The sequence below is a fragment of the Haliotis cracherodii genome, unplaced genomic scaffold (assembly GCF_022045235.1).
Source record: "Haliotis cracherodii isolate W230 unplaced genomic scaffold, xgHalCrac1.p SCAF_38, whole genome shotgun sequence".
NCBI classification, from domain to species: Eukaryota; Metazoa; Mollusca; class Gastropoda; order Lepetellida; family Haliotidae; genus Haliotis; species Haliotis cracherodii.
In genome coordinates, this window is record NW_027266295.1 from 1,954,218 (window position 1) to 1,978,280 (window position 24,063).

Here is a 24,063-nt window from a genome sequence, read left to right on the forward strand (position 1 = left end):
ATCAGCGTAAATAGCTTCTAATGAATTGGATGCTTACGTCATCATTAGACATCTCATAGTTTCACCAACTTTTCTGTCAAACATAAATAAAGAGGTGGTTTATGCCAGTCCAAATTGCTCCAGCTGAGGAAACACTCAGATACAATCACAGTAATGTCTGTCCAATATTTATCCTCTTCCAGAAAAAATGGATATAATCACAGCAATGTCTGTCCAATATTTATACTCTTCGAGAAAACCTTGGATACAATCACAGTAATGTCTGTCCAACATGTATCCTGTTGCGGAAATACTTGAATCCAAGCCCAGTGATGTCTGTCCGATATTCCATCGAATGGGAAAACACCTGGATACCATCACAGCAATGTCTGTCCATTATGTATCCTGTCGGGGAAATACTTGGATATCATTACAGCAATGTCTGTCAATTATGTATCCTGTTAGGGAAACACTTGGATATCATCACAGCAATGTCTGTCAATTATGTATCCTGTTGGGGAAACACCTGGATATCATCACAGCAATGTCTGTTTAAAGGTACTTCTGTTTGTGACATATTTGCGTACAGCCAAAGACGCGCGTCTCTCTGCGGGATCATGACTCAAGAGCTGGTGTTCCTTGCAATTTATTTCATGTTTTCACTTCCGTGTTTGTTGCCTGGACAGAACAAGAATGTATTTCACCCCCTTCCTGAAATCTTCCATTCTGTAGGTGTAAATGAGAAGGTGGAAACAAGTCCCAAGTAGTAGAGACACATCCGTGACTAGGCTCAGAGGAGCTCCATCATTATCCAATATACAATTGGACTCCAAGACAGCCCTGACACCGAAGCCGTAAGTATAGCTGCCATTGCCTTGCTGTGCCTCACCCTCACGCCGTGCTCTAAGTCAAGCGCAATTAGTCTTCTGGTGACGACATAGATCCGGGCGTAGATCACCATCACTAGCATCATCAGGGTTACTGCCAGCGGTGGTTCTACATAGTTGAAGCTAATGGGATCGTGTATGGTCGACAGTGACCCTGTGAAGATCCATTTTCCAATTGCGACTGCAACACATCGTGAGTAATTTACATGGGTAGCGTATCGATAGGGAAACAGAATTGTAATGAAAGGTTCAAATGCCACTGCAGAAATGTTGAAGAAGTTGAGTGAGTGAGTGAGTGAGTATGGTTTTACGCCGCTTTAAGCAATATTCCAGCAATATCACGGCGGGGGACACCAGAAATGGGCTTCACACATTGTACCCATGTCGGGAATCGAACCCGGGTCTTCGGCGTGACGAGCCAACGCTTTAACCACTGGGCTACCCGACCGCCCCGAAGAAGTTGAGGTAGGCCGTCATATAAGGAAACCAGCTTCTCGCTGTAAGGAAGTTTGCGTTACAAAACAGTTCAGTGCAAAATAAAGGCTCAATCGCAAAACCACATGCAAAACAATAGAAGAAATCCCCAATAACAATATTAACAATCAACACATTAAATGTCTTTCGTAAATCCTTCACACGAGCAAATGCTGTGATGATTATGATAATACATGTAACACTACAGACTTCAACAGCGATGCCAGTTTCCCCTAAACTATACCGCACTGCCTCAGAATACAAGCCTCCATATGGGTACCGACATCTGAAATCAGTGTCACTGTTCCATCACAAGGTACATCTCAGCAACAGATACACATCAGAGTCACAGTACCATCATAAGGTACATTTCAGCCACTGATGTACACGATTGTGTCACAGTACCACCACAGCAAGGTACATTTCAGCAACAGATACACACGCCAGTGTCACAGTACCATCACAAGGTACATCTCAGCCACAGATACACGCCAGTGTCACAGTACCATCACAAGGTACATCTCAGCCACAGATACACATCAGTGTCACAGTACCATCACAAGGTGCATCTCAGCCACAGATACACACGCCAGTGTCACAGTACCATCACATGGTACATCTCAGCCACAGATACACATCAGTGTCACAGTACCATCACAAGGTGCATCTCAGCCACAGATACACACGTCAGTGTCACAGTACCGTCACAAGGTACATCTCAGCCACAGATACACATGTCAGTGTCACAGTACCGTCACAAGGTACATCTAAGCCACAGATACACATGTCAGTGTCACAGTACCGTCACAAGGTACATCTAAGCCACAGATACTCATGTCAGTGTCACAGTACCATCACAAGGTACATCTCAGCCACATATACACACATCTGAGTCACAGTACCATCACAAGGTACATCTCAGCCACAGGCATATGTCAGTGTCACAGTACCATCACAGTGACCCCCACTCGCAGACAACGAACTTGAGGAATCAATGGAGGTCTTAACAATGTGAAATAACTACCGTTATAGTTCAGAATTCTCACTCTCGAGGTGTGCAGATGTCCAAACTGTCATCTCACCTTTACACCTGCAAATGAGAATCTACGCCGCTTTTAGCAATATTCCAGCAACATCACGGCGGGGGACAGCAGAAATTGCTTCACCAATGTACCCATGTCGGCGTGACGAACGAATGCGCTAACCACTAGGCTACCCGAACGACTCTATAAATATAGCATTGAAAAGCAGCCAGAAAAAAAATATAAAAAATAATGAATATCTTTAGTGCTTTGAAAAGTAAATACTTTGACATTGAACGCTTTGTTGTAATGCTTGTACGTTCGTGTTCCGCCACCTACATTTAACGTGTCGCTGCAAACCACGATCTCTCCGCCTACAGATCAACATGGTAGCCGATGGCTGCACAGGCTAATTGTAATCTGGAGCTAACTCCGTTTTTTTTGGTATTAGCGAATATAAATCCACCCTCATGTAAAAATATACACCGTATTCTTAATGAAATATTACAATGATGTCAATCACTGGATTTTCTGCTCCAGACTCCATTATTTACAAACCACCGATATATAGCTGGAATATTGCTGAGTGCGGCGTTAACCAACAATACAATACAATAATGTACACGAGCAGGAATATGTCGTCTTTCTCAAATGTCTCCAAATACAAAAAAACATGCGATGATGTCAAACAAAAAAGAGTCAACTTACGCGTACACAATACAAGAATTGTATTAACTAGTTTACAGTTAGGTAGTCGTCCATTTGGCTACGACTTTCTTTATAAATGTTTTACGAGTTCATCATTTCTTATGGTTTGTGATAAACCAATACGCGGTTGGTGAATTCGGAACCTTTTTCTATTAGAAGAGGAATTATTCAAGGCGATTGTTTTAGCCCTTTGCTCTTCTGTTTGTCACTAAATCCTTTAATCTTTTTGCTCAGCAAAGAGGAAAGTTATCATCAAGAACCTCCTCAGCACAGATCCCCAACACCCCTCACTCACCTCCTTTACATGGATGACCTTGATCTTAATGCCTATGGAGGATCCACACTAAGAAAACAGATTCTCCTTGTCGAGTCCTTTTCTAACGATATCGGCATGTCCTTTAGACTTGACAAATGCAACATTCTTCATCTGAAATATGGCAATGTAAAAGAGGGAGGATCAGTCAGTGGACTTGGGGGAGGAGTTATTGACCATCTTGTGGAAGATCAGGCCTACACTTCGTAAGGATGCAGATTAGGGATAAACTCCAGAATGCCCATATCAAGGGAAAACTTCGGGCAGAATACAAATGTAAATGAAAATGAGTTCAGAGCTGAATGCTCGCAATAAGGTCCTTTCATTTTCTTTTGGTTGGTTGGTTAACGCCGCACTCAGCAATATTCCAGCTATATGACGGCGGTCTGTAAATAATCGAGTCTCGACCAGACAATCCAGTGATTAATATCATAAGCATCGATCCACACAATTGGTGAGGTGAGGTGAGGTTAACGTCGCGTCCAAGATTATTCCACTTATATAGCGACGTGCATGCATGTGTGTATGTGTGTGTGTCTGCTTGTACTAGTCCGGACTGATGCCGATTTATAGTGCTAGCCCACTGAGATACCATGCCGCAGTTTAGCATGAATACCCCACTCAGACACAGTATACTGACTCCGAGCCGACCAGTCCTTGTTTTAGCCCCTTAATGCCGAGCGCCAGACAGGGTAACAACAAGTACCATATTTTAACGTCTTTTGGTATGACGCGGCCGGGGATCGAACCCCGGACCTTCCGCTCTCCGGGCGGACGCTCTACCACTAGACCACGGAGGCGGTACCCACAATTGGTATCGATGACATGTATCAACCAAGTCAGCGAGCCTGACCACCCGATCCCGTAAGTCGCCTATTACGACAAGCATAGTCACCTTTTACGGCAAGTATGGGTTGCTGAAGACCTATTCTACCCCGGAATCTTCAAGGGTCCATTGACCCACCATTTTCCATCACTGACCCACCACTGTGCAGCCTACACCCACCACTGCACATCAGTGACCCACCACCACCCACCACTGACCCACCATTTCCCATCACTGACCAACACTTCCCCATCACTGACCAATCAATGGCCCACATTCCACATCACTGATTGGATTGAAGACATGGAAAGCTTGAACAGATAGCTAGAACACAACTTGCTTCGCGGAGAACACAAACGTGTGACATGGCACGTGCTGTCCGAGCAACTGGCATGTTCACTCTTCCATTGTAGTTCAGCTAGAGAAGACATTCATTCGTCAGTACGGTTTGATATGTCGTCGCAATAGGTTGGTTTGTAGTGTAACGCAGCACTCGGCAGTCTCGCAACTACATGACGGTGGTGTGGACTAGCTAATCCAGTGATTAATTATGATCATGTGTATTCCAACTCGCGGAAACTATAACTCTCTCGGTGGCAGCAAAAGAGTTCGTGTGTTTAAAAATCCGTGAAGATTCCGGGGTAGAATAGGTCTCATGAGGCGACTAATGGGATCGGATGGTCAGGCTCGCTGACTTGGTTAAGTATGTCATCGATTCCAATTGCGTGGATCAATGCTCATGATATCAATCACTGGATTGTCTGGTCCAGACTCGATTATTAACACAGACCGCCGTCATATAGGTGAAAGGATATTGGTTTCGATTGAACGTACCTTTTCTGGGTGGTGTACTATAAATATTAAAGGCTATAAATATATGTATACAGTCGCAACATACTTCTGTTCACAGTGGAATGTACAGTAGCAGCACATCCGTGAATATACCGGTTAAAATTGGTCGTAAAGGGCGACACTATTGGCCAGATAAGGTGATTTTTTAACTTTAAAAAACTGAAGATTTGTTATTCTAACGATTTGATATTCTAACGGTGATGTTCAGGGGCTGGACATTTCAGTCTTGTTTCAAAATCTGGAATAATTTTAATTAACCTATTATTTATCTCCACATCCATGATTTTGATAATTGGTTCGTCCCTTGTAACTTAAATTGGGTTTCGGGGCGTTTTTCAAATCATTAACAAATTGTTATCTAACTCTTTGGAACATATGTGTGTGTGTGCCCTTTTCAAGAGTCGCTTAGCCCCCGGCCCCCCAATAATATCCCGCCGAATTTTGCAATTTGGAAATTTAGAGCAGTGGTGGTTTATGGTTTGTGTAAATAAACACACTGAGAATACCGATGGCCGTCCAAAACAATTTCCTCATCACTACGAGCCCCAGCAAAGAATTTAACCGATAAGTCAAAATTCTGCCTGTCATACTCCCGCAACCTGCACTCAGCCCCAATCCTAGGAAAATCCGCAAAAACACCTTTCCCAATTTCAGTACTGACAGGGGCAATTAACGGCGAAGACTATGTAACCCCCTTCCTCTCCCTCTCCTGAAGACCCGTTAACATTCCGGGATAGAATAGGTCTTCAACAACCCATGCTTGCCGTAAAAGGTGACAAACGGGATCGGGTGGTCAGGCTCGCTGACTTGGTTGATGCATGTCATCGATACCAATTGCGTAGATCGATGGTCATGATATCCATCACTGGATTGTCTGGTCTAGTCTTGATGTATTTACAGACTGCCGTCATATAGCTGGAATACATCTGAGTGGGGCGTTTATCAAAAAACCAACCCTCCCCTGAACTGACATACGAGTCCTATACCCCATAATGGATAACCCGATCTAGAGCCCGCCCGCCCCCCCAAATCTCGACCTATCCTAACCTGCGAGATATGATAGCCACGGCGTGGAGCTCCAACGTAGGCGAAGGAGTGGAATCGGTCGGAGTGTCAGCAAGCTGAGGTCCGTGGTCCAAGGCAGAGACCTTGGCCGTGTACTCTTCGAAGAGATCTTTGGTCGGGATGACATGACCTTTGCTGGTGGCATACAATGCTTGCGAACCTCGAGAGGAAAGGACAGGGGCTGTAGTTTTCCCTTGGTTGGTTGGTTTAAGCCGCACTCAGCAAATATTCCAGCTATATGACGGCGGTCTGTACATATACGAGTCTGGACCAGACAATGCAGTGAATAATATCATGAGCATCGATCCACGCAATTTGGATCGATGACATGCATCAAACCAAGTCAGTGAGCCTGACCACCCCATCCCGGTAGTCGCCTTGTACGGCAAGCATGGGTTGCTGAGGACCTAATCTACCCCAGAATTTTCACGGGTCGTCGCCGGATGGAGAGATCCCGATGAAGCTCCCTTGATCTTGGCATCGTTGTTGCAGTTTCTCGATGAAGTGAAAGAGCAGAATGAACCTCGGCCCGCCGACTCAAACTAATATAGTCGCGCGCAAACTGGGATGACTGACAGATATTGGTGTCGGATGCAGATGACGTGGTGTCTTCTGATTAGATTGACTTCAATGATTTAGCCTAAGAGAAAAGAGCTTTACCGCCACGTCCGTGATTGCTGGAAAATGTATACTTTCTTTTGAAAGAAAATTAATTATCACCCGCGCCAACAAAGTTGGCGGGGGATATAGAAATAGGTTCCGTCCGTGTGTGCGTGTCCCGAAATCGTTTCCGGAGCAGAACTCGGAAACAGTTAAATATTTCTCTACGAAACTTTGCATATTTATTAGACTCATGTTGAACTGGTGCCTTTTGCTATTTAGATATTTTATAATTTTTTTTTTTTAAGTTTCCATTGCAACAAGTTGGACTTGTTGTGCAATAGGGTACAGTTTGTTTCCGGAGCATAACTCAAAACCCATTCAATACTTTCCAACAAAAACTCTGCATGTTTACCAGACACATACTGGACTGGTGCCTCTTGCTATTAAGGAATTTTAGAATTTTTTATCTTTCACGTTTCCATGGCAGTAAGTTGGACTTAAGGTTTACAGAGGTGGTGTTCCGTTTCCAGAGTGTAACTATAAAACCGTTAAATACTTTCTTACAAAACTTTGCATGTCTACCAGGCACATACTGAACTGGTGCCTTTTGATATGTAGCACTTTTAGAATTTTTTTTATTGTTTTCATGACAACAACTTGGATTTAAGTTTTAATATAGGATTGGTTTACTTGAGTGGTATAACAAATACACGGTTAAATATTTCCCTGCCAAACATTGCATGTATACATATAAAGCGCATACGGAACTAGTGCCATTTGATATTAAGGAGTTTTAGAAATGTTTATTTTCGAGTTTCCATTGCAGCTATTTTGACATGGGCTAAGAGAAATGTTGGGTCAGTTACCTGGAGTGGGACCATGACATGTTAAAATAAGCGGGGGATATAGATGACCTTTTCAACTATACGCTTGTTTCGATTTAATTTACCTTTCCTGAGTGGTGTACTCTATAATACTATAGGTAAATATGTGTATACAGTCGCAACATATTTCTGTTCACAGTGTAATGTACAGTAGCAGCACATCCGTGAATATACCGGTTTGAATTGGTCTAAAGCAACCATTCATGTCGTAAAAGGCGACCTACGGGATCGGGTGGTCAGGCTAACTGATGCATGTCATCGTATCCCAATTGCGAGGATCGGTGCTCGTGATGTCAATCCCTGGAATGTCTGGTCCAGACTCGATTATTTATAGATGGAATATTGCTTAGTGTGGCGTTAAACAACAAACCAACTGATTTTTTTTATTATGTCATTGTAATTTTCAGTCATTTTTTAAATATGTTGCCAACCAGAAACGGGATATGTTCGATGGGTCACTTAAATTAACTAGACAATGCAATGGTGGGTTGTAAACAATGGGCTAGATAAGGTGCCTTTTTAACTTTAAAAAACTAAAGATTTGTTTATCCAACCTATTATTCTTACGGAGAGGTTGTTCAGGGGCTGGACATTTCAGTCAAAATCCGGTTTCTAAATCTTAAAATCACCTAAATTACCCTTCTCCACATCATTCTTGCCAAGGAAATTCACGTTTTATAGCTAATTTGTTTTCAAAACCCTGGCACATTTTGTTATTTATTTTCACTACAAAATGTTTTCAATTCCTATTTCAAAGGTTTCCTTTGGAACATGTGTGTGTGCCCTTTTCAAGAACTTGGTCAAGAGTCGCTCATAATGCTTCGAGTCCGCGGCGGTAGTCTCTGTAATTCCATGTAAACTCCCCGCCAGCACTGGCGTCCGTGATGGTGCACAACGTGAATCTCCAGCGCCGTGCCTCCACCCTCTGATCCTTAGCCCTCGACCCCCCAATAGTATCCCGTCGAATTTTGCAATTTGGATATTCAAACCAGTGGTTCATGGTTTGTGTACAAGATCACCCTGAAAATACCGATGGCCGTCCAAAACAAATTCCTCATCACCACAAACCCCAGCAAAGAATTTAACCGAAAAGTCAAATTCTGCCTATTATACTCCCGCAACCTGCACTCTACCTCCCCCGCCCCAATCCTAGGAATAAGCTGGCACACATCCTCCCCCGCCCTGTAGTTACGAGCCGCAAAGACACCTTACCCAATTTCAGTACTGAAGGGGGCAATAAACGGCGGAGAATATGTGAATATGTAACCCCCTTCCTCTCCAGAAGACCCGTTAAGATTCTGGGATAGAATAGGTCTTCAGCAACCTATGCTTGCCGTAAATAGTGACTAACGGGATCGGGTGGTCAGGCTCGCTGACTTGGTTGATGCATGTCATCGATCCCAAATGCGTGGATCGATGCTCATGATATCAATCACTGGATTGTCTGGTCTAGACTTGATCAAGTTACAGATTGCCGTCATATAGCTGGAATACTTCTGAGTGGGGCGTTAATCAACAAACAAACCCTCCCCTGAACTGACATACGAGTCCTATACCCCATTAATGGATAACCCAAAGGTTCTGCCAAAAGAACCCCGATCCAAAGCCCCCCCCCCCTCCCAATTTCGACCTTTCCTAACCTGCGAGATACGATAGCCACGGCGTGGAGCTCCAACGTAGGCGATGGCGAAGGAGTGAAATCGGTCGGAGAGTGTCTGCAAGCTGAGGTCTAAGGCAGAGACCTTGGCCTTGTACTCTTCGAAGAGATCTTTGGTCGGGATGACATGACCTTCGCTGGTGGCATATACAGGCTTGGTAACCTCAAGAGGAAAGGACAGGGGGAGTAGTTTTCCCGCGGCCGGTTGGTTGGTAAAATTTTAAGCCGGACTCAGCAAATATTCGAGTCTGGACCAGACAATGCAGTGATTAATATCATGAGCATCGATCCACGCAATTTGGATCGATGACATGCATCAAACCAAGTCGGCGAGCCCGACCACCCCATCCCGGTAGTCGCCTTATACGGCAAGCATGGGTTGCTGAGGATCTATTCTACCCCGGAATCTTAACGGGTCGCCGCCGGATGGTGAGGCCCCGATGAAGCTCCCTCGATCTTGGCATCGTTGTTGCAGTTTCTCGATGAAGTGAAAGAGCAGAATAAACCTCGGCCCGCCGACTCAAACTAATATAGTCGCACGCAAACTGGGATGACTGACAGCTATTGGTGACGGATGCACATGACGTGGTGTCTTCTGATTAGATTGACATCAATGATTTATCCAAAGAGAAAAGAGCTCTACCGCCACGTCCGTGATTGCTGGAAAATGTATACTTTCTTATGAAAGAAAATTAATTATAGAAATATATAGAAATGGGTTCCGTCCGTGTGTGCGCGTGCCGAAATCGTTTCTGGAGCATAACTCGGAACCAGTTAAATATTTCTCTACGAAACTTTGCATATCTATTAGACTCATGCTGAACTGGTGCCTTTTGCTATTTAGGAATGTTATACATTTTTATTTTTTAAGTTTCCATTGCAACAAGTTGGACTTGTTGTTCTATAGGGTAGAGTTTGTTTCCGGAGCATAACTCCAAACCCATTCAATACTTTCCAACAAAAATTCTGCATGTTTATCAAACACATACTGGACTTGTGCCTCTTGCTATTAAGGAATTTTAGACATTTTTATCTTTCACGTTTCTATGGCAATAAGTTGGACTTGAGGTTTACAGGGGGGGGTGTTCCGTTTCCAGAGTGTAATTATAAAACCGTTAAATACTTTCTTACAAAACTTTGCATGTCTTCCAGGCACATACTGAACTGGTGCCTTTTGATATATAGCACTTTTAGACTTTTTGTTATGTTTTCATGACATATAGGAGTGGTTTACATAAGTAGTATAACAAATACACGGTTAAATATTTCCCTGATAAACATTGCATGTCTATATATAAAGCGCATACTGAACTAGTGTCATTTGATATTAAGGAGTTTTAGAGATGTTTATTTTAGAATTTCCATTGCAGCTATTTTGACATGGGCTAAGAGAAATGTTGGGTCAGTTACCAGGATTGGGACCATAACGTGTTAAAATGGGCGGGGGATATAGATAACCTTTTCAACTATACGCTTGTTTCGATTTAATTTACCTTTCCTGAGTGGTGTACTATATAATACTATAGATAAATATGTGTATACAGTCGCAACATATTTCTGTTCACAGTGTTATGTACAGTAGCAGCACATCCGTGAATATACCGGTTTGAATTGGTCTAAAGCAACCATGCATGTCGTAAAAGGCGACCTACGGGATCGGGTGGTCAGGCTAACTGATGCATGTCATCGTATCCCAATTGCGAGGATCGGTGCTCGTGATGTCAATCCCTGGAATGTCTGGTCCAGACTCGATTATTTACTGATCGCCGTCATATAGCTGGAATATTGCTGAGTGTGACGTTAAACAGCAAACCAACCAATTTTTTTATTATGTCATTGTAATTTTCAGTCATTTTTAAATTTGTTGCCAACCAGAAACGGGATATGTTCGATGGGACATTTAAATTGTCTAGACAATGCTATGGTGGGTTGTAAACAATGGGCCAGATAAGTTGCCTTTTTAACTTTTTAAAACTGAAGATTTGTTTATCCAACCTATTATTCTTTCGGAGAGGTTGTTCAGGGGTGGACATTTCAGTCTGTTTCAAAATCCGGTTTCTAAATCTTAAAATCACTTTAATTAACCTATTATTTTTCTCCACATCCAGGACTTTAATAATTGGTTCGTCCCTTGTAACTTAAATTGGTTTTCGGGGCGTTTTTCATCTCACAAACAAATTGCTATCTTAACCCAGAGGTGATGGTTTTCATTCTTGCCAAGGCAATTCACGTTTTATAGCTAATTTGTTTTTAAAACCCTGGCACATTTTGTTATTTATTTTCACTACAAAATGTTTTCAATTCCTATTTCAAAGCAACCTGCACTCCGCCTCACCCGCCCCATTCCTAGGAATAAGCTGGCACACATCCTCCCCCGCCCTGTAGTTACGAGCCGCAAAAACATCTTTCTCAATTTCAGTACTGACAGGGGCAATAAACGGCGGAGAATATGTAACCCCCTTCCTCTCCCTCTCCTGAAGACCCGTTAAGATTCCGGGATAGAATAGGTCTTCAGCAACCCATACTTGCCGTAATAGGCGACTAACGGGATCGGGTGGTCAGGCTCGCTGACTTGGATGATGCATGTCATCGGTCCCAATTGCGTGGATCAATCACTAGATTGTCTGGAGACTTGATTTATATACAGACTGCCGTCATATAGCTGGAATATTTCTGAGTGGGGCGTTAAACAACAAACCAGTTCACGGGTCGCCGCCGGATGGAGAGAGACCCCGACGAAGCTCCCTTGATCTTGGCGGGACTCGTGGTGAGTGCTGGGTGGCGCTAATAACTCTTCCCTCGTGTAGAACCGGGGCAGAAAGATTCCACAGCACCCTATTGCTGGTCTTAAAAGGCGACCGAATTGGGCAACCTGTTTGCCGTGGGTTGCGTCCCTGTGTCGGTGGAGGAAGGGATTTTGGTGGTTGAGGGCACTGGAGCCAGGAACAGTGTTCCTTTAGCCCAACACACAACTTCGACCCTTACTTCACCAAGACGGGTGGTAGAATTGGCCCGGCTCTATCAATCGGCTGGTCATGTCAAGCCCTGTTTATGAAGTTTTTGTGAAGTCTTGACACTGTACGTTTACTTTTTGAATAGTCTTCTGTTCACAAAGTTGTTTCATATACTTGCCTAGAGCATATACGCAGAAGGCGGTTGCTCATGGGCTAATCTGGATCCTCTGGATCTACTAGAGTATATAACATTCCTGTAACCCTTTGGTGTTAGCTTGCTGGATTTCCGCTGACATATGACATCGCCCTTGTTTGTTGAACGTTCAAAGGAGAGCAATTTTATCATTTTTTCTGATAGCTTATCCTGCTTACTGGCAATCAAGAACTGCAAAACTGACCATCCCCTTTTCGTTGAAATTTTGAAATATCATTTGAATTTGTCTGTGGCTGACAATGACATCATCTTTTGTTGGGTTCCCAATCATGTTGGCATCAAAGACAATTCTAAAGCAGATTCTGCAGCTAAAGCTGCTCTTGGGAAATCTGTGTCGAGAGGTAATGTTCCAAATACTAACGCCGTGATAACCGTGATATAACTGGAATACTGTTAAAAGCGGCGTTAAACCCAACTCACTCACTCCATATACTGACCTAAAACCTGTTATTTGTCAATATGTTGGCCATTTGTGGCAGCAAAAATGGAAAAAACATGTATGGAATAAGCTTCATGCCATACAACTCTTGATCAGAAATATTGCCCTTACTGGATTATGTTGTCAGGATGAAGTTGTAATCAGAAGGTGTCGTATTGGACACAGTCATTTGACGCATTCCTTTTTGTTGAAGGGAGAAGATCCCCCTCAAAGTATACCTTGCCATAGTCCTTTTGTTGGAATGTGTGGATTTTGCACTTATTCGTCAACGTATTTACACAGTTCAAACTATTTCTGAACTTTTCAATATCGTTTCTAACGAAGTAATTTTAGCCTATTTGAAAGAAATTAAACTTTATGAAAATATATAGATTTTAAATTATTTTTTTTACTGTTTACTGTGATAAGGGACTGAGGTTTTAGTAATCGTCATCACTTTTAAATAATGTTGACTAAAGGAAATTGATTTTGTTTTTCAAACCAAGAATAGCTGGAATATTGCTGATGTGGCTTAAAGCAACATTTACTCACTCACTCACTCACTTCATCCATTGTGCTATCTGTGTTAACATCGTCAGGCTGCCCGCGGACGATGTCAATGATGGCGACGATGTCAATGATGGCGTCGTTGGTCATCTCTCACTCACTCACATGGGATGTAGTCATTGGCGGTCAAAAAAGCCTTCGCTCGATGCCATGTCGCCGTACATGGTGTTGAAAGTTGTATTAATTGCATTGATGGCTTCGAGGTCGGCGATGACAGGTTCAGCTGTAGCAGGCGCATCTGGGAGAATACGGGTGTGGCTCCAACACACTTACGAACTTCCATGAATGTTTCCGACATCCTGGGTCCATTTGCACTGACAAGTACTGGTTCCATGGCGGAAAAAATGGGGGGGGGGGGGGGGGGGGGGGGGAGACAAAGGACAAGATGCCCAGCCCGCCGTAGACTCGTATGAAAGAAGATAAATAAATACTCAATACTTCCTGCTTTTTTTTAAATGAAGTTTATTTACATTTAAATTGCCATAAGAACAATGCATCCCAGACACCTTGAAAGATAGCAGTGGACATGATAAAATATACATTAAATGAAAGCGGTGATGAAGAAAGGAATGATGATTAAAAGAATAGGTGCTTGGCTCCTAATAGTCTATGTACACATGGAATGGTAGACTATAAAGTGAGGGTAATTACAAAACTAAAGGTTTTGACATATCCGAATCGACATCCAGGACTCCCAGAAACATCCGAATAATTGATACTAACTGTCATCGTATCCGAGACAGTTCGCGCTGATTTCTCCTGCGTTTTTATAGGAGATGATGTCCTTTTCCTCCCTGTGCTTTCAGCAGGGCCAGTGTTCATCTTGGATATGTTTCTGTCCTCCGATACAGTCAACGGTTGAGTCTCTGGATTAACAGTTTCTTGGGCACTAATCTCGGAAGGTAAGTTCTGTGAGGGTGACCTTTCCTCTGGGTTGTCAAGGTAGAGTGTGTTCTCCGTGCTCTTTGAGGCTGACCAGTCATGTTCAGGACCTCTATTTAGATCCTGTTCTTCTTGCTATTCCATATACAACAAATCTGTTTTTTTGTTCTTCCCCTTAACCATATCTGCATACAATGACGTTAATCCCTCCCGAAGGTTGTGATGTTCTTGATCTATTTGTGCAGTCTCTTCTCACATGGCCAACCTTCTCACACTTAAAACACAGGGGAGGTCGGCCAGGACAGTAAAGAGAAGTTGAAAAGTCGATCCATCTGTTCATACGACGTGTAGCAGGTGAGGAAGTTTCCTTACTTCTTCATATGTCCCGAGCAAAAGGTTCTGCATTCCTTCCTCAGAACTCCTCTCCTCTTTAATTGAAAGTACTTTTCCATATGGAAACGGTAGTCTGGCCAGGAAAGGTTCTCCATATTCCTCTGGGAGCCAATGTACCCTCTGCATGGTACGTACTCTGTTGACGAGAGATAATTCCACGACTTATCTCTGGAACTCTACCTCATGTAACATCTGCCCCACTTCCTCTGTGATAATGGTAACAAACTATTTATTTCCTTTTTCGCTCCTGCTAATCCTCTCCACTGATCTTGGTCCACACATTTTTGTAAGATACCCGAAAATGGCCATTCTGGTAACTTTGAACCGGTCTCCTTTCGTGAATGTCAGTCAAACAACACATTTTTTGACGTCGAGGATCGTTTTGTGCATCCTTGGTCCACTGTTGATTCTAACAATAGTCGCCATCTTAAAGCACACAAATGTGGGAGTCCGAAGACACAGGACAATGTCCAGCCACCCCGTAGACCTGTAATCAAAAATGGATTCTCGAGTACGTAAAGTCATTGTATAGCCTGTGCAAGGTAAGTATACTTGAAACTGCACCTTCCTAACCATCACTACAAACATGCACATTACCTCACTCGGGTGTCTTGTAAACAACACTTCACATATATTCCATTTCATTTGAAACATGTATATACTTCCCTGTATATGGCACTACATCCACACGTTCGCTTTATGCAAAGATTATTGACAGGAAAAACGAGACAGAAATGGCTTTATTTGCATATTAGGCTGCATAGACATGCACCTTACGCCAGGTACCCAGGGGAGTTAACTTCCATGTCAACTCAACTGAACATGTCATAATAGAGAAACAGAATGAAAAAAAAGGCATTTCTATTTTTGATTGTTTTTTTCCCAGGGGATAGCGCGAACGCAGTCCCCCACACTTATAAATTGCGCACTCGAGTCGTCCACATTTGGGACGATCGCAGGGGTCAACCAAGCCAAAGTGCAATGGAAAGGTCTCACCCTGGGCCTACAGCCTTGCTCTTTTGTTAATAAAGTTTATTTCCGTTTAAAGGCCCTAGACAAACAGGCCTTATCTACGACCATTCGAAAAGGTAATCTTTCCAAAACAATGGCAACAATACTTTCTTTAGTCACCCCCTTTCTACCATGTTTGAAATTGCACCGATCAACCAAAATCTGATGCTTCGCCAAACACACTAGGTATACAATGATACTGTTCTGATATTTACAATGGCAAAAAGATAACTGATTAAACCAAATGTTGTTAGCGTTAAGGTCAATTAAGCCAAAAGATAGATCTAAAACCCATTTGCTGACAATACACAATAAAGCAGATACAATATCACAATTATAGAAAGGTAAATATTTTAATTAAAGAGTGTCGTTCACAGAAAGGTGAACTTTGTGGGTACAATATCATGTAGCAGCCGCCAGGAGAATGTTTTTAATAATGGATCGATAAACGAGTCATTGAGCAATATGAATGCTGAAGGCCTATTCTACCCCGGAATCTTCACGGGTCTCTCACACAGGAGCAAAATGAAAGCACGTGTCTAAAATTTGAATTTCACTATTTATAGGGTAGGGGAACTGCAGCAACACATAAAGCACGCTTTCCTTGTGGTATCTGGACAAATTTGGGCTCATGAAACTATGGAAGCCTAGTTCAGTCATACGTCATCACATTTCGTATTTCTGATTCCCACACGTTAAATCAAGAGACTTTGAATATGGTGGCGGATAACTTTTGTGATTGTGTACAATATGCTGGCATGTTTGCAGAATGGGGTAATAAATTAGAAGAAAATTCTGGTTTGATATTTTTAAGTGAAAATCCTATCCAATTTAGAGCAAAACGAGCATATTTACAATTGCTATTATTAGCAAACGTCTGACACTCATCTCATTCGCACAATTACCAGTCCAGTCGTCAGCATAGGCAGACATTTTGGCGTCCTCGTTAACGCCGGGAATTTTAATACCCTTAATTAATGTATCACTTCTTACTGCGATGGCAAAAGGTTGAAAAACTAAAACATATAACAAAGGGCTTAGGCTGCAGCCTAGCCTGACCCCCCTCCTCACAGGGAATGTATCCGAGACATTACCATTTACCATCACTGTACTTTGTGCATTATTGTATAACAGGCTGACCAGGTTGATAACCCGTACTGATGTAAGGCCTTGAACATGAATTCATGATTTACCCGATCAAAAGCCTTCTCTTGATCAAGACAAACAAAGGCCACATAATCCCCTTTTTGCTCCACATAATCAACTACATTTCGTAGAAGATGTATGTTGTCTGCTATTGATCTGCTTCTGATAGAACATGTCTGATCAGGATGCACGATCTCAACAATAACTGATGACAACCGGCTTTGTACAACTCTAGATAATATTTTGTAATCTACGTTTAACAGGATAATAGGGCGCCAGTTGCGTAACAATTGAGATTTTTTAGGGTCCTTACGTAGCAGAGAGATACATCCAAGTTTTTGCGAATTGCTAAGAGTACCCAATTTTATTGATAAATTATAAATGTGTACTAAGATATCTTGAAATAACGGCCACAACAATATGTAAAACTCTTTACTTAAACCATTCAGCCCCGGAGCTTTATTGGTATCCATCCCTTTCAAAGCAAATAAAATCTCCTCTTTTGTCACAGCTGTCTTCAGGTACAGGTGAATCAATCAAAATTATGTGCACAGCACTACAGTGGCAAAAGTGTTTTTTCACGTGTTTTCAGCCATACTTGTTAGCAGTCATTAACAAAAAAAGAAAAACCTAAGAAAACAAAAGTCTTTACGGCCATTTGTCATGCCACGCCTTTCAAATTTGCAACGTGAACGTGCCATCGGCATGTTGCAGACGGGAACGTCCGTAGCTGAAGTCCCAAGGACGATTGGTTGTAGTCGACGGAGTGTTTATGATTAACAGACGCGTCTACAGCAAACGGGTACCACCGCTGATCGCCCTCGGCCAGGTCGACCACGTGTGACGTCACATGCAGAGGATCGTCAGATAGTCTTACGTCACCTCCATAACCGATTTATGACGACTACATCAACCAGAAATTAACTGTTTAGGGGTAGACTGAGTGCGCAAACTGTTCGAAACCGTCTGAGAACTGCTCACCTTCAAGCACGACGGCCAGACTGCGGGCCGATTCTGACTCAAATACACAGACGTCAACGTCAATTGTGGGCACAGCGACACTTACAAATTGGATTTAAGTCGCCTTCAGTGATGAATCCCGATTTAATCTTCAATTTGCTGATGGTGGGGCGAGGGTGTGTAGGCGCCGACATGAACGTTACCCCTAATGTTGTGTACAGGAAGTTGACAGACTTCGAGGCGGAAGTGTCATGGTGTTTGGTGCTCTCTGTTGCAATGCACGTTCCAGGCTTCTTGTCATCCGTGGCAACGTGAACGCTGCTGCTTACCGCGACCAGGTGCTGGCACCAGAACTTCTGCCTTTTATGGCAGCACATAGAACATGTCTGATCAGGATGCACGATCTCAGCGATAACTGATGATAACAGGCTTTGTACAACTCTAGATAATATTTTGTAATCTATGTTAAACAGATTAATAGGGTGGCAATTGCGTAACAATTGAGGACTTTTAGGGTCCTTACATTACAGAGAGATACAACCTAGTTTTTGAGAATTGCTAACAGTACCCAATTTTATTAATAAATTATAAATATGTACTAAAATAACTTGAAATAATGGCCAAAACGTTACTTAAACCATCCAGCACCGGAGCTTTATTGTTATCCATCCGTTTTAAAGCAAATAAAATCTCCTCTTTTGTCACGGCTCCCTCTAAACTACCAGCTGAAGCCCTATCCAAGAAAGGCAAGTCCTCAATAAATTCTGAAGAGTAAAAATCATCAATTTCCTCAGGGGTATATAAGTTTTCATAGAACTCCCTGCAATAGTTACGAATAGAGTCATTTTTGTCATAGATTTCAGAACCATTCTCCAAAACACGAATGATTTTATCTCCAGAGCGCATAAATTCAGACTTTAAGAAATGTTTAGATGGCTGTTCGTTATTTTCTAGAACTTGCACTCTGGAGCGGATTGCACTTCCTTGTACCTTATCATAATGAAAGTCATAAGGTTGTGATTTGATCGCTTTTAACTGCTCTACATACTCCCCAGGCCTCTGACTTTCTGCAGTCAGCAGATATCTGTATCGCCTTTGAAGCTGCTGTAAAATCTGTCTTTTATTGGCAGCTAACTTTTTCCCATACGCCAAAACAAACGTTTTAATTTGAGCTTTAAAACCATCCCAATCGGAAAGAGACAAATCAGCCTGAACATATAAAGATTCCCAAAATTTCTGAAATTCCGAAACAAATGATTTGTCATTAAGCAAAGAATTATTAAATTTCCAGTAATCAGGACATACAGAGATGCAATCAACAACTTCCAAACCCAGAACACAATATTCGTGATCAGAAATGGAACATGGTTGAACATCACAACTTTTGACTGCCGGAACTAATGGAGCAGAGACATAAAATCGATCAAACCGACAAATAACATGTCCACCTCGCCATGTTGTCTTAACATTAGTTTTATGTAACACTCGATAAGGGTCTACTAATGATTATAAATCTTGATATCGTTTCAGAATAGTTGCATAGGACCTTACACGTATGTGTCTACTATTAGACAAAAGAAACATCAATGATAAAGTGAAAATTACATAACAATATACAATTGTAATTAAATCAGTAGCATATGAGGAAAGTAAAATATAAGTGTTCATACATACCAAAAAGGGGTCCCAGCCAATGCTGTATACAGTAGATCGCTTATCTCTAATCATAATCCAAAGGCTTATCCAAATCGTCAACCATAGCCATCGTCCAGGATCATGTCCAAATCATTCGCAAAAGTTCGGAAACACACATTTTACGTCATTTACGTGATGCTCTCTGTTGTACTAGAGTCATCTGTGTCCACCATGCCCTGGGTCCTGAGTTTCCATTCATCCTTCTCCCGCTGTTCTATGTCTCTTGGTGTCTCTCACTACTTTCGCGGCTTTAGCTTTTTGTTTGGTAGGTGAACCTGGACGTTTCCTGTGAAATCCATCCTGAGTGAAAGGTTTAGTTCTGTTGTCACATCAGACTGAGGAGCCTCCTCCATATCTACAGCATTCTCAGCCTCTGTAAGATCTTCCTGTAAGATATCTGTCTCATCATTCTCCACTGTTAACACATCCTTTTCTTGAGGAACACTTGTCTTCTCTGATGGCACGTCCTTTGACCAGTCATATTTTGACGCTGCCTCCTCGATCTCCTTCATTTCTATGCTGATCTTCCCTTGGACATGCCAGAAACCTATGATTGTGGGTTCGAATCCCGGTTCGCCCCAATTATGTTTCTAGGTTTGTCAGCACCATACCCGTGCTCGTGGGTTTCACCGAAGTGGTAAACGTCTTCGACCTGCATCACTTCGGGCTTTCCTCCCACATTAATCTGACACGCCACGATATATCTGGAATAATGTTAAAAGCGGCGTTAAACCCAATTCACTCACTCACTCACTACCCTGATCTCTTCTTCTTCATTAACATAAGAATCAGGTTGAGTATTGTTTCTCAAAACATCAGAATATCTCTTTCTGGGAAGACGATAAGAGGTTGGTGGCATGTCAACTTTTTTAGTTCCTTTACACTCTTCCCTCAGATGACCTACCTCATGGCACTTCAAACACAGAGGAGGCCTTCCCACCATTGTGAACAAAAGTGGAAATGAACTGCTTCTCCCGGTGATGTTGACTAAATGAGGAATAGCAGTTACGTCTTCATAACACGTTTCCAAGATTACCTCGTATGATCAAAGTAAGCACCCTTTGTCGAACTTGTCCCTGCCAACGTCCTCCTCCACACTTAATACTTTCCCATAATCCTTGAAAAACTGTGCCAAAAAGGTTGCTCCGAACTCCTCTGGGAGCCAGTGTACACGAACTGATGTCCTCACCTTGTTCACTAAGGAAAAATGAACGCCCAAAGTGTCTGACAGACGCTTGTATTTTAGATCGTGTAGATGTTCTCCTAGCTCCTCGGATGCCACTGTTAAAAACCATTCGGTTGTTTTTTCCCGCCTTGCTAGTCTCTCAAAACCATCACCACAGGTATCCAATAACAAAGGGAAGAGCTTGAATCTTGTCACAGCAAACCGATCTGGGCCAACAAAATCCATCTTTACCACTCTCCTCCTTATATCTGGGATCGTCTCCGACTTCCATTGGCCATTCCCTGAACTCTGAGTAGCTGCAATGATGCAAAACAATGGGGGGAGCCCGAAGACAAAGGACAAGAAGTCTAGCCTACCCATAGCCCAGTATCGAAAAAAGTCAACTTAGTACTCAATACTTTCCTGCTGATCGCTGTAAAGCCTGTGCCATGTAGGAATGTTAGAAGCTGTAGCTTCCTAATCATCACTACAAACATACACATCACCTCACTCAGGTGTGTTTTAAACAACACCTCACATATATTCCATTTCTGTTCAAACATGTGTATACTTCCCTGTACATGGTACTACATTCACACGTTCGCTTTATGCAAAGATTATTGACAGGAAAAACGAGACAGAAATGGCTTTATATGCATTTTAGGCTGCATAGACATGCACCTGACGCCAGGTACCCAGGGGAGGCAACTTCCATGTCAACACCCAAGTTTCCTTCCGGGTCCTACCTTTCTGCTTGGGAGCTACTCAGCAAAATAAACACAACCACAATAACAACAACATCAACAACAACAACTACTGAACATGTCATGATAGACAAACAGAATGAAAAAAAAAAAAGGCAATTCTATTTTTGATTGTTTTTTCCAGGGGAAAGCGAGAACGCAGTCCCCCACACTTATAAATTGCACACCCGAGTCGTCCACATTTGGGATGATCGCAGGGGTCAACCAAGCCGATGTGCAATGGAAAGGTCTCGGCCGGGGCTCACAGCCTGAACATGTAAAGATTCCCAATTTCTGAAATTCTGAAACAAAAAAATTGTCTTTAAGCAAAGAATTATTAAATTTCCAATAACCAGGTCCTACAGAGATGTTATCATCAACCTCCAAAACTAGAACACAATAGTCGTGATCAGAAATGGAACATGGCTGAACATCACAACTTTTGACAGCCGGTATTAATGGAGCAGAGATATAAAATCGATCTAGCCGACAGCTAATATTTCCACCTCGCCACGTTGTCATAACTTAAGTTTTATGTAAGTCCCGAAAAGGGTCTATTAATCTATATAAATTTAGGTAACGCTTCAAAATAGTTGCCCCCCCCCCCCCCCCCTCCCCCGTACCACAATTTGGATTCCAAAACAGTAGATAAAACAGAAATAAAATCTCCCCCAAGAACAACGAGACAGCGAGTAACAAAATAATTTTCTAAAGGTAATAGGAAATCCCGTCTCTCTGAGTAATGGTTAGGTGCATAAATATTTATAAGCCTAAAACAATTATTATCTATATCAATATCTAAAACAAACAGCCTGCCGTCAAAATCATAATGGAAATAATGTACAATCTTAAAATTTATTTTATGAGATAATGAAATGCAAACTCCACGTGCATTTCCGGTACCAAAACTCCAGATGGCCTTACATCCACATTCTTTCTCTACAGTCTCTCCTTCTTTCACACAGGCCACATGACATTCTTGCATAAATAAAATATCAACATTCATTCTCTTCCACTCTTCACACAACACACGCCTTCTGGTACTACCCCTTATCCCCGCACAATTTATTGTAGCAACCTTATACATTAGAATTTATGTAGAATAATTTGGTGGATATCACCAAACAAACACAATAATAAATGATGATGAAACATAAGTTACATAACAATCTATTGTTGTAAAAGCAGCATATGAATAAAATATTAACACGCAATATGCATACCAAAAGGGGATCCCAGCAAACGCTGTATATAGTAAATTGTTGATCAATAATCGTAATCCAAGGTCGTATCCATATCGTCAACAGAATGCAATAACACTTAAACCAATATCCATAATCATTGTCCTGGGGCATGTCCAAATCGTTAACATTTTGTTATCACACATATCTAGGTCTGTTATGTGATACTGTCTGTTGCACTTGATTTTCCCAGTTGTTGGCTTCTCTTCTTAGTATGTCTCTACGTGTGTCTCTCACCATTTTTGCTCCAATGTTTTTGTTATTTGGTGACCGCGGTCGTTTTCTCTGTTGGCCCTCCTGAGTAAGCAGGTTCACATTCGTAGTCTTACTACTAACATTGATCTGCGAATCCTCATTCCTAGCTGTCACATCCTCAACTGGCACATCCTCAACTGGCACATCCTGAATACTTACTGAATCCTCTCCCTGAATGACTGGCACATGTTCTGAAGACCCAGTGTGAACTGGCACTGTCTGAATGGATTCCTTGGCTGTTGGAACTGTCATCTGGAGGCTGAGTCCCCTTCTTCTTCTTTTCCTCTGTCGGGTTCTGATGTGACCAATCCTTCCTTGCTGCTGCTTCCTCCATTTGCTTCATCTCCTGCTCAATTTCCACTTCATAATCTCTATAGGAGCTTGCCTGTTTATTATTGCTCACCACATCAGAGTAGGACTTTCTCTGCACAGGGGGTGCGGTCATCATGTTCCTCCTGGCACCTGAGCATTCCCGCCTTACATGTCCAACTTGTTGGCATCTTAAGCAAAGAGGCGCTCTTCCTGGCACTGTCACAAGAATCGGAAAAAACACCATTTCTGGAAGTGATATTTATGACGTGTGGTATGTGTACCACGTCTTCAAGTGTTGACTCCAGCCAAATCTCAAACGAAGCAAGAAAACAGCGTTCGTCAAAGTCCTCTGCACTGCGTTCATCTTGTGCTGATAGCACTCTCCCATAATCCTTAAAAAAGCGTTTCAGAAATTCAGGTCCATATTCTTCAGGGAGCCAGTGCACTCGTAGTTTGGATCTCACTTTATTCACTAGGGAAAAGTGCACAGAAAGTCTGTCATTAACTTTACTGAACGACAGATCGTGAAGTTTCTCAGCAAGTTCTTCTGATGTCACCGTGAAATAACAACTCTGTTGGTTTATCTCTCCTTGCTAGTCTCTCCACATTTCCTGCTCCAACAAACTTTGAGATGGCTGAGAACGCCTTAATACGGTTCACTCCAAAACGGACCAGTCCAGTAAAATCCATTTTCACAACTTTCCTCCGAATCTCTGGGTCAGTTTCCGACATCCAAGGGCCATTTATCGATTTCAAAATGGCAGTCATGATGAAAAAAGAAAACACAAAATGGGGGGAGTCCGAAGACAGAGGACAATGTCCCGCCACCCTGTAGAC

The 24,063-nt window shown here is 42.4% G+C and overlaps 1 protein-coding gene and 2 pseudogenes across 1 annotated transcript; all 3 read right to left on the minus strand.

The window, feature by feature from the left end:
* Nucleotides 1–13,539: 13,539 nt before the first annotated feature.
* On the minus strand, nucleotides 13,540–20,022 carry LOC139477943 (uncharacterized). The gene is made up of 4 exons (XM_071260391.1): nucleotides 19,751–20,022; nucleotides 18,019–18,175; nucleotides 14,143–14,440; nucleotides 13,540–13,661 (listed from the first exon to the last, which is right to left on the minus strand). The coding sequence occupies exons 1-4, from the start codon at nucleotides 20,020–20,022 to the stop codon at nucleotides 13,540–13,542; spliced, it is 849 nt and encodes a 282-aa protein (XP_071116492.1).
* On the minus strand, nucleotides 15,582–15,724 carry LOC139478045 (U1 spliceosomal RNA; annotated as a pseudogene).
* A 1,538-nt stretch (nucleotides 20,023–21,560) lies between the features above and the next one.
* LOC139478054 (U1 spliceosomal RNA) lies at nucleotides 21,561–21,703 on the minus strand (annotated as a pseudogene).
* Between the last annotated feature and the right edge of the window lie 2,360 nt (nucleotides 21,704–24,063).

Excerpts from the sequence above, each read along its gene's own strand:
- LOC139477943 (XM_071260391.1), bottom strand. The coding sequence starts at position 20,022 with ATGAAGGAGATCGAGGAGGCAGCGTCAAAATATGACTGGTCAAAGGAC. Across the intron at positions 18,176-19,750 it reads AAAAAGCTAAAGCCGCGAAA|GCAGAAGTTCTGGTGCCAGC; the intron begins GTAGTGAGAGAC and ends CTGCCATAAAAG. Across the intron at positions 13,662-14,142 it reads CTCGGATACGATGACAGTTA|ATGCGCCTGCTACAGCTGAA; the intron begins GTATCAATTATT and ends GTATTCTCCCAG.